The sequence below is a fragment of the Chiloscyllium punctatum genome, chromosome 2 (assembly GCF_047496795.1).
Source record: "Chiloscyllium punctatum isolate Juve2018m chromosome 2, sChiPun1.3, whole genome shotgun sequence".
NCBI lineage: Eukaryota > Metazoa > Chordata > Chondrichthyes > Orectolobiformes > Hemiscylliidae > Chiloscyllium > Chiloscyllium punctatum.
The window spans coordinates 2,245,265-2,257,764 of record NC_092740.1 but is presented as its reverse complement, the minus strand read 5'-3'; the positions used below and the strand labels follow the sequence as shown (position 1 = coordinate 2,257,764).

Genomic DNA, 12,500 nt, shown 5'->3' with positions numbered 1-12,500 from the left:
GAGGTAATTAGCAAAAACTGAACCGAGGGACCTGGGGGGGATGGTCTGACTGACAGTTAGGAAGCGAGTGTGAGTATTTGTCAGGTGGATGGTCCTGAGCCAGGTGGAGTGAGTAGGCAGTGGGACCCCAGGGACATCTCCCAGAGAAACCGAGCCCGTCAGACACCCACATACAGATCTCCTTCATGCTCTCGGTGACAGTTACAGTGGGAGGAGCGACTGTAAGGACCAGGGGCCTGGCTGGAAGGTAAAGTTAACATTATAAAAACTTATACATGGATTAGTGGTGCTGGAAGAGCACAGCAGTTCAGGCAGCATCCAAGTAGCTTCGAAATCGACGTTTCGGGCAAAAGCCCTTCATCAGGAATAAAGGCAGTGAGCCTGAAGCATGGAGAGATAAGCTAGAGGAGGGTGGGGGTGGGGAGAGAGTAGCATAGAGTACAATGGGTGAGTGGGGGAGGGGATGAAGGTGATAGGTCAAGGAGGAGAGGGTGGAGTGGATAGGTGGAAAAGGAGATAGGCAGGTAGGACAAGTCCGGACAAGTCAAGGGGACAGTTACCGATTATAAAAACTTACCCTGTGCACATTGAGCAGGAATGGATACGGGACAGCTGGGTAAGTGAGGTTATATATTCGGGTGGTTGTGGTATCTGAAACACTACTCGGGTAGTGTTTCCCAACCATCCTCCTCCGCTAACCAAAACAAAAGGTCCCATGTGCCAATTTGGTAAGGTAACTCGTTTTTATTTCATTCATCTCGTTGGGCATTTAGAGCAGTGGGAATGGGGGTTAGGGCAGTTGAATGTTCCTCCTGCAGAATGTGGGAGGTAAGGGTTACCTCTAGTGTCCCTGCTGACTACATCTGTGGGACGTGTACCCAACTCCAGCTCCTCGAGAACCACGTTAGGGAACTGGAGCTGGAGCTGGATGAACTTCAGTTCATTCGGGAGGCAGAGGGGGTTATTGAGAGGAGTTACAGGGAGGGAGTCACTCCTAAGGTACAAGAAAAAGGTAAATGGGTTACCGTCAGGGAACAGAAAAGGGACTGGGAGACAGTGCAGGGATCCCCTGGGGCTGTTCCCCTCAATAACAAGTACACCGTTTTGGATAATGTTGGGGGAAAGACTTACCAGGGGAAAGCAGTGGGGTACAGGGCTCTGACACAGAGTCTGGCCCTGCTGCTCAGAAGGGAAGGGGGAAGAGGAGCAGAGCAGTAGTCATTGGGGATTCCATAGTTAGGGGGACGAGAGAGACTCACGGTTGGTGTGTTGCCTTCCAGGTGCCAGGGTCCGTGATGTCTCTGATCATGTTTTTGGGATCCTTAAGGGGGAGGGGGAGCAGGCCCAAGTCATGGTCCACATAGTCACCAACGACACAGGTAGGAAGAGAGATGGGGATTTAAGACAGAAATTCAGGGAGCTAGGATGGGAGCTTAGAGCTAGTTGTTTCTGGTTTGTTGCCCGTGCCAAGTGCTAGGCCGGAGGGGAACGGGGAGAGAGTGGAGCTGAACGTGTGGTTACAGGGATGGTGCAGGAGGGAGGGTTTTGGATTCTTGGATAATTGGGGCTCTTTCTGGGGAAGGTGGGACCTCTACAAACAGGATGGTCTTCACCTGAACCAGAGGGGTACCAATATGCTGGGGGGACATTTGCTAATGCACTTCGGGTGGGTTTAAACTAATGCAGCAGGGGGATGGGAACCCGAATTGTAGTTTCGGTGTGAAGGAGGTTGAGGGTAGTGAGGTCAGGAATAGGTTTACAAGGTCACGAGAGGGCACCGGCAATCAGGATGTTTGTTTGAAATGTGTGTACTTCAATGTCAGGAGCATCCGGAATAAGGTGGGTGAACTTGCAGCATGGGTTGGTACCTGGGATTTCGATGTTGTGCCCATTAACATGGTTGGAGCAGGGACAGGAATGGTTGTTGCAGATTCCGGGATTCAGATGTTTCAGCAAGAACAGAGAAGATGGTAAAAGAGGGGGGTGTGGCATTGTTAATCAAGAGTAATGTTACAGCAGCTGAGAGAACGTTTGAAGACTCATCTACTGAGGTATTTGGGCTGAGGAGGGGGACTTTAACTTTCCAAATACTGACTGGGAACACTATAGTCCAGAGAGTGGTGCTGGAAACACACAGCAGGTCAGGCAGCATCCGAGGAGCAGGAGAATCGACGTTTCGGGCATAAGCCCTTCATCAGGAATGAGGCTTGTGAGCCGGGGGACTGAGAGATAAATGGGAGGGTGGGGGCTGGGGGAAAGGAAGGTAAGAAAGCGATAGGTGGATGAAGGTGTGGGAGAAGGTGATTGGTCGGGGGGGGAGTGATGGACAGGTCCGGAAGGCGGTGCTAAGTTGGAGGCTTGGGACTGGGATAATGTGGGGGGAAGGGGAAATGAGGAAGCTGATGAAATCCACATTGATCCCGGGTAGTTGCAGGGTCCCAAGGCAAGGGATGAGGCGAGATCTCCAGCATCTGCTGTCCTCACTTTCTCATGGAAATACTACAGTACGAGTACTATCGATGGGTCAGTTTTTGTCCAGTGTGTACAGGAGGGTTTCCTGACACAGTATGTAGACAGGCCAACAAAGGGGCGAGGCCACATTAGATTTGGTACTGGGGAATGAGCCCGGCCAGGTGCTAGACTTGGAGGTAGGTGAGCACTTTGGTGATAGTGATCACAATTCAGTTATGTTTACTTTAGTGATGGAAAGGGAGAGGTATATACCGCAGGGGAAGAGTTATAGCTGGGGGAAAGACAATGATGATGTGATTAGGCAAGATTTAGGAAGTATAGCATGGGGAAGGAAACTGCAGGGGATGGGTACATTAGAAATGTGGAGCTTATTCAAGGGACAGCTCCTGTGTGTCCGAGATAAATATGTACCTAACAGGCAGGGAGGAAGTGGCTGAGAGAGGGAGCTGTGGTTTACTAAGGAAGTTGAATCTCTGGTCAAGAGGAAGAAGGAGGTTTATGTTAGGATGAGATGTGAAGGCTCAGTTACGGTGCCTGAGGGTTACAAGGGAGCCAGGAAAGACCTAAAGAGAGAGCACAGAAGAGCCAGGAGGAGACATGAGAAGCTGTTGGTGGATAGGATCAGGGTAAACCCTAAGGCTTTCTATAGGTATTTAAGGAATAAAAGAATGACGAGAGTAAGATTAGGGCCAATCAAGGAAGCCATGGAGGAGATTGCCGAGCCTTTGGCATTGATCTTTAAATCATCATTGTCTACAGGAATAGTGCCAGAAGACTGGAGGATAGCAAATGTGGTTCCCCTGTTCAAGAAGGGGAGTAGAGACAACCCTGGGAATTATAGACCAGTGAGCCTTACTTCAGTTGTTGGTAAAGTGTTGGAAAGAGTTATAAGAGATAGGATTTATAATCATCTAGAAAACAATAATTTGATTAGGGATAGTCAGCACGGTTTTGTGAAGGGTAGGTTGTGCCTCACAAACTTTATTGAGTTCTTTGAGAAGGTGACCAAACAGGTAGATGAGAGTAAACCGGTTGATGTGGTGTATATGGATTTCAGCAAGGCGTTCGATAAGGTTCCCCACAGTAGGCTATTGTACAAAATACAGAGGAATGGGATTGTGGGAGATATAGCAGTTTGGATCAGTAATTGGCTTGCTGAAAGAAGACAGAGGGCAGTGGTTGATGGGAAATGTTCATCCTGGTGTCCAGTTACTAGTGGTGTACCACAAGGGTCGGTGTTGGGTCCACTGCTGTTCGTCATTTTTATAAAAGACCTGGATGAGGGCGTAGAAGAGTGGGTTAGTAAATTTGCAGACGACACTAAGGTCGTTGGAGTTGTGGATAGTGACGAAGGATGTTGTAGGTTACAGAGAGACATAGATAAGCTGCAGAGCTGGGCTGAGAGGTGGCAAATGGAGTTTAATGTGGACAAGTGTGAGGTGATTCACTTTGGTCGGAGTAACCGGAATGCAAAGTACTGGGCTAATGGTAAGATTCTTGGTAGTGTAGATGAGCAGAGAGATCTCGGTGTCCAGGTACACAGATACCTGAAAGTTGCCACCCAGGTTGACAGGGTTGTTAAGGAGGCATACAGTGTTTTAGGTTTTATTAATAGAGGAATTGAGTTCCGGAACCAGGAGGTTATGCTGCAGCTGTACAAAACTCTGGTGTGGCCGCACTTGGAGTATTGTGTACAGTTCTGGTCACTGCATTATAAGGAGGATGTGGAAGCTTTGGAAAGGGTGCAGAGGAGATTTACCAGGATGTTGCCTGGTTTAGAGGGAAGGTCTTACGAGGAAAGGCTGAAGGACTTGAGGCTGTTTTCATTAGAGAGAAGAAGGTTGAGAGGTGACTTAATAGAGACATATAAGATAATCAGAGGGTTAGATAAGGTGGACAGGGAGAGCCTTTTTCCAAGAATGGTGACGGCGAGCACGAGGGGGCGTAGCTTTAAATTGAGGGGTGATAGATATAGGACAGATGTCAGAGGTAGTTTCTTTACTCGGAGAGTAGTAAGGGTATCGAATGCACTGCCTGGGACAGCAGTAGATTCGCCAACTTTAAGGGCATTGAAATGGGCATTGGATAGGCATATGGATGAGAATGGAACAGTGTAGGGTAGATGGGCTTCAGATTGGTTCCACAGGTTGATGCAACATCGAGGGCCGAAGGGCCTGTACTGTGCTGGAATGTTCCATGTTCTCTGATCCTCTGTTGACTGGAGGCCACTGGACAAACAGAAAGCTCGTACATTTGTGATTGAAACAAATCATGCCACATACCGGTGCTGTCTCAGAATAATTATTTGACTCCCTGTCATTTCACTTTGTCCAAGGTGATATACATAAAAAGCACAGCTGAGCTTCCCAGAGCCTGGGTAGGATGGGGGTCAGACACAAATTGCTCTTTGGTTTGTGTGGGAACATTACAGTCACAGACCAAAGATGTGTGCAAGAATTTAAAATACGGAATGGGATAACAGAAAGGAGGGGGCTGAATGGCCTGATGGTGTTCCTGGGGAACAGGCTGGAGGAAGGGGCTGAATGGCCTGATGGTGTTCCTGGGGAACAGGCTGGAGGAAGGGGCTGAATGGCCTGATGGTGTTCCTGGGGAACAGGAGCAGGTGAGGTTGGGAGACAGGCAGCAACCATTACTGAGAGCCGGGGCTGGTCCCTGCTGGTTTTGAGGGAGACATGTCCTTGCCTTTGACTGAGTGGGTGGTCAGAGCGACTCTGTGGCCCAGAGTATGGGGCTGCAGCAATTGGTCCATGCTGGACAGGGCTGTGGTGAAGCAGTCTGTGGTTGAACAGCTATTCTCACTAACCAATGTAGGTGACATCGATGAAGCCAGGTTCAGACTTGCTCCTGCCCATGGAGTTGCTGGCGATGATGGTAATGGTGTAGATGGTCCAAATCGAGGTGTAGTTCTTGTTGAAGAAGCAGCTGTAGGGCCCCATGGTGCTATAGTCTGGACACTCCGAGCCCAACTCCTCCCTGCCAAGCACAACAAACACATCAGCAACCAGCTGGCCAATCAAGCACCCTCAATTCTGACCCCCTCCTGATGCCATTCCCATCCCCTGAACCTGCCGTCACTCTGAGACTCTGATCTCCGGCATCTGCAATCCTCACATTTGCCTAATATCCTTGTAAATCTTTTCTGAACCCTTTCAAGTTTCACAACATCTTTCCGATAGGAAGGAGACCAGAATTGCACACAATATTCCAACAGTGGCCTAACCAATGACCTGTACAGCTGCAACTTGACCTCCCAACTCCTGTACTCAATATTCTGACCAATAAAGGAAAGCATACCAAACGCCTTCTTCACTATCCTATCTACCTGCGACTCCACTTTCAAGGAGCTATGAACCTGCACTCCAAGGTCTCTTTGTTCAGCAACACTCCTTAGGATCTTACCATTAAGTGTATAAGTCCTGCTAAGATTTGCTTTCCCAAAATGCAGCACCTCACATTTATCTGAATTAAACTCCATCTGCCACTTCTCAGCCCATTGGCCCATCTGGTCCAGATCCTGTTGTAATCTGAGGTAACCCTCTTCGCTGTCCACTACACCTCCAATTTTGGTGTCAACTGCAAACTTACTAACTGTACCTCTTATTCTCGCATCCAAATCATTTATGTAAATGACAAAAAGTAGAGGACCCTGCACCGATCCTTGTGGCACTCCACTGGTCACAGGCCTCCAGTCTGAAAAACAACCCTCCACCACCACCCTCTGTCTTCTACCTTTGAGCCAGTTCTGTTCCAAATGGCTAGTTCTCCCTGTATTCCGTGTGATCTAACCTTGCTAATCAGTCTCCCATGGGGAACCTTGTCGAATGCCTTACTGAAGTCCATATAGATCACATCTACTGCTCTGCCCTCATCAATCCTCTTTGTTACTTCTTCAAAAAACTCAATCAAGTTTGTGAGACATGATTTCCCACGCACAAAGCCATGTTGACTATCCCTAATCAGTCCTTGCCTTTCCAAATACATGTACATCCTGTCCCTCAGGATTCCCTCCAACAACTTGCCCACCACCGAGGTCAGGCTCACCGGTCTATACCAGATAGACAGAGAGAGAGAGAGAGAGAGAGAGAGAGAGTGCCAAATGTCCACTTTTGTCTGGAGATGTTGATTGCAGGGACCTGATCACACTGTCACTCTGAGATGGATATCCTACAGCCAGGGATCATCACAGAGCATAAGCTGCTCCTCGAGATGCAACTCTCGTGTCTCTCTAAATGGAGGTGTCCCTTTCAAATGGTCAACAAATGGTCAGACCTCAGTCAGGAAGGGTCAGAAATTCACCAGGAGGAGTCAGGTTGGGGATAGGAGGGGATTGGAATGGCCTCAGGAGGGCCAGGAAGGGATCAGTAACAGTGCAAAGGCATTAGAAGGGGTCACAGTGGGTCAGTAAGTGTCAGAGGGCACCAGTAGGAGTGACAGCAGGTTCAGGAGAATACCTCCATCCCAAGATCCACAAGCCTGACCATCCTGGCCGACCCATTGTCACAGCCTGCTCCTGTGCCACTGAACTCATCTCTACCTACTTCGATAAAAGCAAATTACTGCAGATGCTGGAATCTGAAACCAACAGAGAAAATGCTGGAAAATCTCAGCAGGTCTGGCAGCTTCTGTCAGGAGAGAAAAGAGCTGACGTTTCGAGTCTAACTGACCCTTTGTCAAAGCTAATAAAAGGGGAGAAATAGGGAGGTATTTTATATGAGGCTGAGAGAAGGTGAGTCATGACTCCAGAAGCAAAGGTAGCAGTAAAGAGGTGATAATGACAGTGCCTCGAGAGATTATAGGGAAATAGGAGCTGTGAGTGACCAAGGCTGCAGCCTTGTGGGGGATGGGGGGGTGTGAAGCAGAGGCAAAATGGAGAAGGGTAGCAAAGGGGGAAGAGGAGAGAAAAAAGGTGATGAGAGAGTGGGGAGAGAGAGAAAGAGATTCTGGATTAGTGGTGCTGGAAGAGCACAGCAGTTCAGGCAGCATCCAAGGAGCTTCGTAATCGACGTTTTGGGCAAAAGCCCTTCATCAGGAATCAGCTTTTTACTCCTGATGAAGGGCTTTTGCCCGAAATGTCGATTTCGCTGCTCGTTGGATGCTGCCTGAACTGCTGTGCTCTTCCAGCACCACTCATCCAGAATCTGGTTTCCAGCATCTGCAGTCATTGTTTTTACCAGGGAGAGAAAGAGAGACAATCAAGAGATAAGAGGTACAGAACAGTGAAAAAATATTTTTAAAAAAACAAAATAAATGAAATAAAATTATGGAGCAGAATGAAGACAGAGGGGTCAAGATGGGATTGTTGAATTCAGTTGCTGAAGTTGTTGAATTCAATGTTGAGACCGTCAGGCTGTAACGGGCCTAGTCGGAAGGTGAGATGCTGCTCCTCCAGTTTGCATTGAGCTTCACTGGAACATTGCAGCAGGCCCAGGATAGACATGTGGGTATGGGAGCAGGATTGTGTGGTGAAGTAACCAGACACAGGAAGGTCCGGGACCTGATTACGTACAGACCGAAGGTGCTCAGCAGAGCGATCACCCAGTTGGTGTTTTGTCTCTCTGATATAGAGGAGGCCACATTGGGAGCAACGAATGCAATCGACCAAATTGAAAGAGGTACAAGTGAAGCTGCTTAATCGGAAAGGAGTGTCTGGGGCCTTGGATGGTGAGCATGGAAGAGGTAAAGGGGCAGGTGTTGTACCTTCTGCGATTACATGGGAAGGTGCTGGGTGTGATGGGAAGGTGCCGGGTGTGTTGGGAAAGTGCGGGGTGTGATGGGGGAGGTGTTAGGTGTGATGGGAAGGTGCGGGGTGTGATGGGAAGGTGCTGGGTGTGTTGGGAGAGGTGTTAGGTGTGATGGGAAGGTGCTGGGTTTGTCGGGAAGGTGCTGGGTGTGATGGGAAGGTGCCGGGTGTGACGGGAAGGTGCTGGGTGTGATGGGAAGGTGCCGGGTGTGTTGGGAAAGTGCGGGGTGTGATGGGGGAGGTGCGGGGTGTGATGGGAAGGTGCTGGGTGTGTTGGGAGAGGTGTTAGGTGTGATGGGAAGGTGCCGGGTGTGATGGGAAGGTGCTGGGTGTGACGGGAAGGTGCCGGGTGTGATGGGAAGGTGCTGGGTTTGTCGGGAAGGTGCTGAGTGTGATGGGAAGGTGCGGGGTGTGACGGGAAGGTGCTGGGTTTGTCGGGAAGGTGCTGGGTGTGATGGGAAGGTGCTGGGTGTGACGGGAAGGTGCCGGGTGTGATGGGAAGGTGCTGGGTGTGACGGGAAGGTGCCGGGTGTGACGGGAAGGTGCGGGGTGTGATGGGAAGGTGCTGGGTGTGTTGGGAGAGGTGTTAGGTGTGATGGGAAGGTGCCGGGTGTGATGGGAGAGGTGTTAGGTGTGATGGGAAGGTGCGGGGTGTGATGGGAAGGTGCTGGGTGTGTTGGGAGAGGTGTTAGGTGTGATGGGAAGGTGCTGGGTTTGTCGGGAAGGTGCTGGGTGTGATGGGAAGGTGCCGGGTGTGACGGGAAGGTGCTGGGTGTGATGGGAGAAGTGTTGGGTGTGATGGGAAAGTGCCGGGTGTGATGGGAAGGTGCTGGGTGTGATGGGAAAGTGCTGGGTGTGATGGGAAGGTGCTGGGTGTGACGGGAAGGTGCCGGGTGTGACGGGAAGGTGCTGGGTGTGATGGGAGAAGTGTTGGGTGTGACGGGAAGGTGCCGGGTGTGACGGGAAGGTGCTGGGTGTGATGGAAGAGGTGTTGGGTGTGATGGGAAGGTGCCGGGTGTGATGGGAAGGTGCCGGGTGTGATGGGAAGGTGCGGGGTGTGATGGGAAGGTGCAGGGTGTGATGGGAAGGTGCAGGGTGTGATGGGAAGGTGCCGGGTGTGATGGGAGAGGTGCTGGGTGTGATGGGAGAGGTGCTGGGTTTGACGGGAAGGTGCTGGGTGTGATGGGAAGGTGCTGGGTGTGATGGGAGAGGTGCTGGGTTTGACGGGAAGGTGCTGGGTGTGACGGCAAGGTGCTGGGTGTGATGGGAGAGGTGTTGGGTGTGTTGGGAAGATGCCGGGTGTGATGGGAGAGGTGCTGGGTGTGATGGGAGAGGTGCTGGGTTTGACGGGAAGGTGCTGGGTGTGATGGGAAGGTGCTGGGTGTGATGGGAGAGGTGCTGGGTTTGACGGGAAGGTGCTGGGTGTGACGGCAAGGTGCTGGGTGTGATGGGAGAGGTGTTGGGTGTGTTGGGAAGATGCCGGGTGTGATGGGAGAGGTGTTGGGTGTGTTGGGAAGGTGCCGGGTGTGATGGGAAGGTGCGGGGTGTGATGGGAAGGTGCTGGGTGTGATGGGAGAGGTGCTGGGTGTGATGGGAAGGTGCGGGATGTGATGGGAAGGTGCTGGGTGTGATGGGAAGGTGCCGGGTGTGATGGGAGAAGTGTTGGGTGTGATGGGAAGGTGCGGGGTGTGTTGGGAAGGTGCGGGGTGTGATGGGACGGTGTTGGGTGTGTTGGGAAGGTGCCGGGTGTGATGGGAAGGTGCGGGGTGTGATGGGAAGGTGCTGGGTGTGATGGGAGAGGTGTTGGGTGTGATGGGAAGGTGCGGGGTGTGTTGGGAAGGTGCGGGGTGTGATGGGACGGTGTTGGGTGTGTTGGGAAGGTGCCGGGTGTGATGGGAAGGTGCGGGGTGTGATGGGAAGGTGCTGGGTGTGATGGGAAGGTGCCGGGTGTGATGGGAAGGTGCGGGGTGTGATGGGAAGATGCTGGGTGTGATGGGAGAAGTGTTGGGTGTGATGGGAAGGTGCTGGGTGTGATGGGAGAGGTGTTGGGTGTGTTGGGAAGGTGCCGGGTGTGATGGGAAGGTGCTGGGTGTGATGGAGGAGTGGGCTAGGTTGTCCTGGAGGGAACGATCTCTGTGGAATGCAGACAGGGGGAGGGAAGGGAAGATGTGTTTCGTGGTGGCATCGTGTTGGAGTTGGCGGAAATGGTGGAGGATTATTCTTTGCATGTGGAGGCTGATGGGGTGAAAGGGGACAACGAGAGGGACCCTATCCTTGTTCTGGGAGGGGAGGGAGGGGGTGAGGGTTGTGGGGCGGGAGATGGACCACACGCTGTCGATAGCCTTGTCCACAACTGCAGGTGGGAAGCCACGGTTGGAGAAGAAGGAGCACACATTAAAAGCACCACTTTGGAAAGTGGAACAAATGCAGTGGAGGTGAAGGAGCTGGGGGAAAGGGATCGAGTCCCGACAGGAGGTGGGGTGAGCAGAGTTGGAGTCGGGATAGCTGTGGGCACGTTACAGCCCGCCAGTCTCAACATTGAATTCAACAACTTCAGATGATTATCCCACCTCAACCCCTCTGTCTTCATTCTGCTCCATAATTTTATTTCATTTATTTTATTTAGCTTTTTTTTCACTGTTCTGTGCCTCTTATTTCTTGATTGTCTCTCTTTCTCTCGCTCCCCACTCTCTCATCACCTTTTTTCTCTCCTCTTCCCCCTTTGCTCCCCTTCTCCATTTTGCCTCTGCTTCACACCCCCCCCATCCCCCACAAGGCTGCAGCCTTGGTCACTCACAGCTCCTATTTCCCTATAATCTCTCGAGGCACTGTCATTATCACCTCTTTACTGCTACCTTTGCTTCTGGAGTCATGACTCACCTTCTCTCAGCCTCATATAAAATACCTCCCTATTTCTCCCCTTTTATTAGCTTTGACAAAGGGTCAGTTAGACTCGAAACGTCAGCTCTTTTCTCTCCTGACAGATGCTGCCAGACCTGCTGAGATTTTCCAGCATTTTCTCTTTTGGTTCCACCTACCTTGACACTGTCCTATCCCCCAAGTCCAGGAACTCCCCACATACGTTCGAGACACCACCCACGCCCTCCACCTCCTCCAAGACTTCCGTTTCCCCGGCCCCCAACGCCTCATCTTCACCATGGATATCCAATCCCTCTACACCTCCATCCGCCATGACCAGGGCCTCCAAACCCTCCGTTTTTTCCTCTCCAGACATCCCCAACAGTACCCTTCCACTGACACACTCATTCGTTTGGCCGAACTGGTCCTCACCCTTAACGATTTCTCCTTTGAATCCTCCCACTTCCTCCAGACCAAAGGCGTAGCCATGGGCACACGTATGGGCCCCAGCTATGCCTGTCTCTTTGTTGGCTACGTAGAACAGTTGATCTTCCATAATTACACCGGCACCACTCCCCACCTCTTCCTCCCTACATTGATGACTGCATTGGCGCCACCTCGTGCTCCCGCGAGGAGGTTGAACAATTCATCAACTTCACCAACACATTCCACCCTGACCTTAAATTTACCTGGACCATCTCTGACACCTCCCTCCCCTTCCTGGACCTCTCCATCTCCATTAGTGACAACCGACTTGACACTGACATTTTTTACAAACCCACCGACTCCCACAGCTACCTGGATTACACCTCTTCCCACCCTATCTCTTGCAAAAATGCCATCCCGCATTCCCAATTTCTCCGCCTCCGCCGGATCTGCTCCCAGGAGGACCGGTTCCACCACAGAACACACCAGATGGCCTCCTTCTTTAGAGACCGCAATTTCCCTTCCCACGTGGTTAAAGATGCCCTCCAATGCATCTCGTCCACATCCCGCACCTCTGCCCTCAAACCCCTCCCCTCCAACCGTAACAAGGACAGAACGCCCCTGGTGCCCACCTTCCACCCTACCAACCTTCGCATAAACCAAATCATCCACCGACATTTCCGCCACCTCCAAAAAGACCCCACCACCAGGGATATATTTCCCTCCCCACCCCTTTCCGCCTTCCGCAAAGACCGTTCCCTCCGTGACTACCTGGTCAGGTCCACACCCCACTACGACCCACCCTCCCAATTCTGGCACTTTCCCCTGCCACCGCAGGAACTGTAAAACCTGTGCCCACACCTCCTCCCTCACCTCTATCCAAGGCCCTAAAGGAGGCTTCCACATTCATCAAAGTTTTACCTGCACATCCACTAATATCATTTATTGTATCCGTTGCTCCCGATGTGGTCTCCTCTACATT

General features: G+C 51.4%; 1 protein-coding gene across 1 annotated transcript in view; it reads right to left on the bottom strand.

Annotated features, from left to right (window-relative positions):
• The window catches only part of LOC140493643 (prolactin receptor-like), a 56,932-nt gene that overhangs the window by 32,774 nt on the left and 11,658 nt on the right, over window positions 1-12,500 (bottom strand). Inside the window, exon 4 of the mRNA XM_072592316.1 lies at window positions 5,297-5,466. Within this exon, the coding sequence (XP_072448417.1) occupies window positions 5,297-5,466 (170 nt within the window). The remainder of the gene's footprint in view (window positions 1-5,296; window positions 5,467-12,500) is intronic.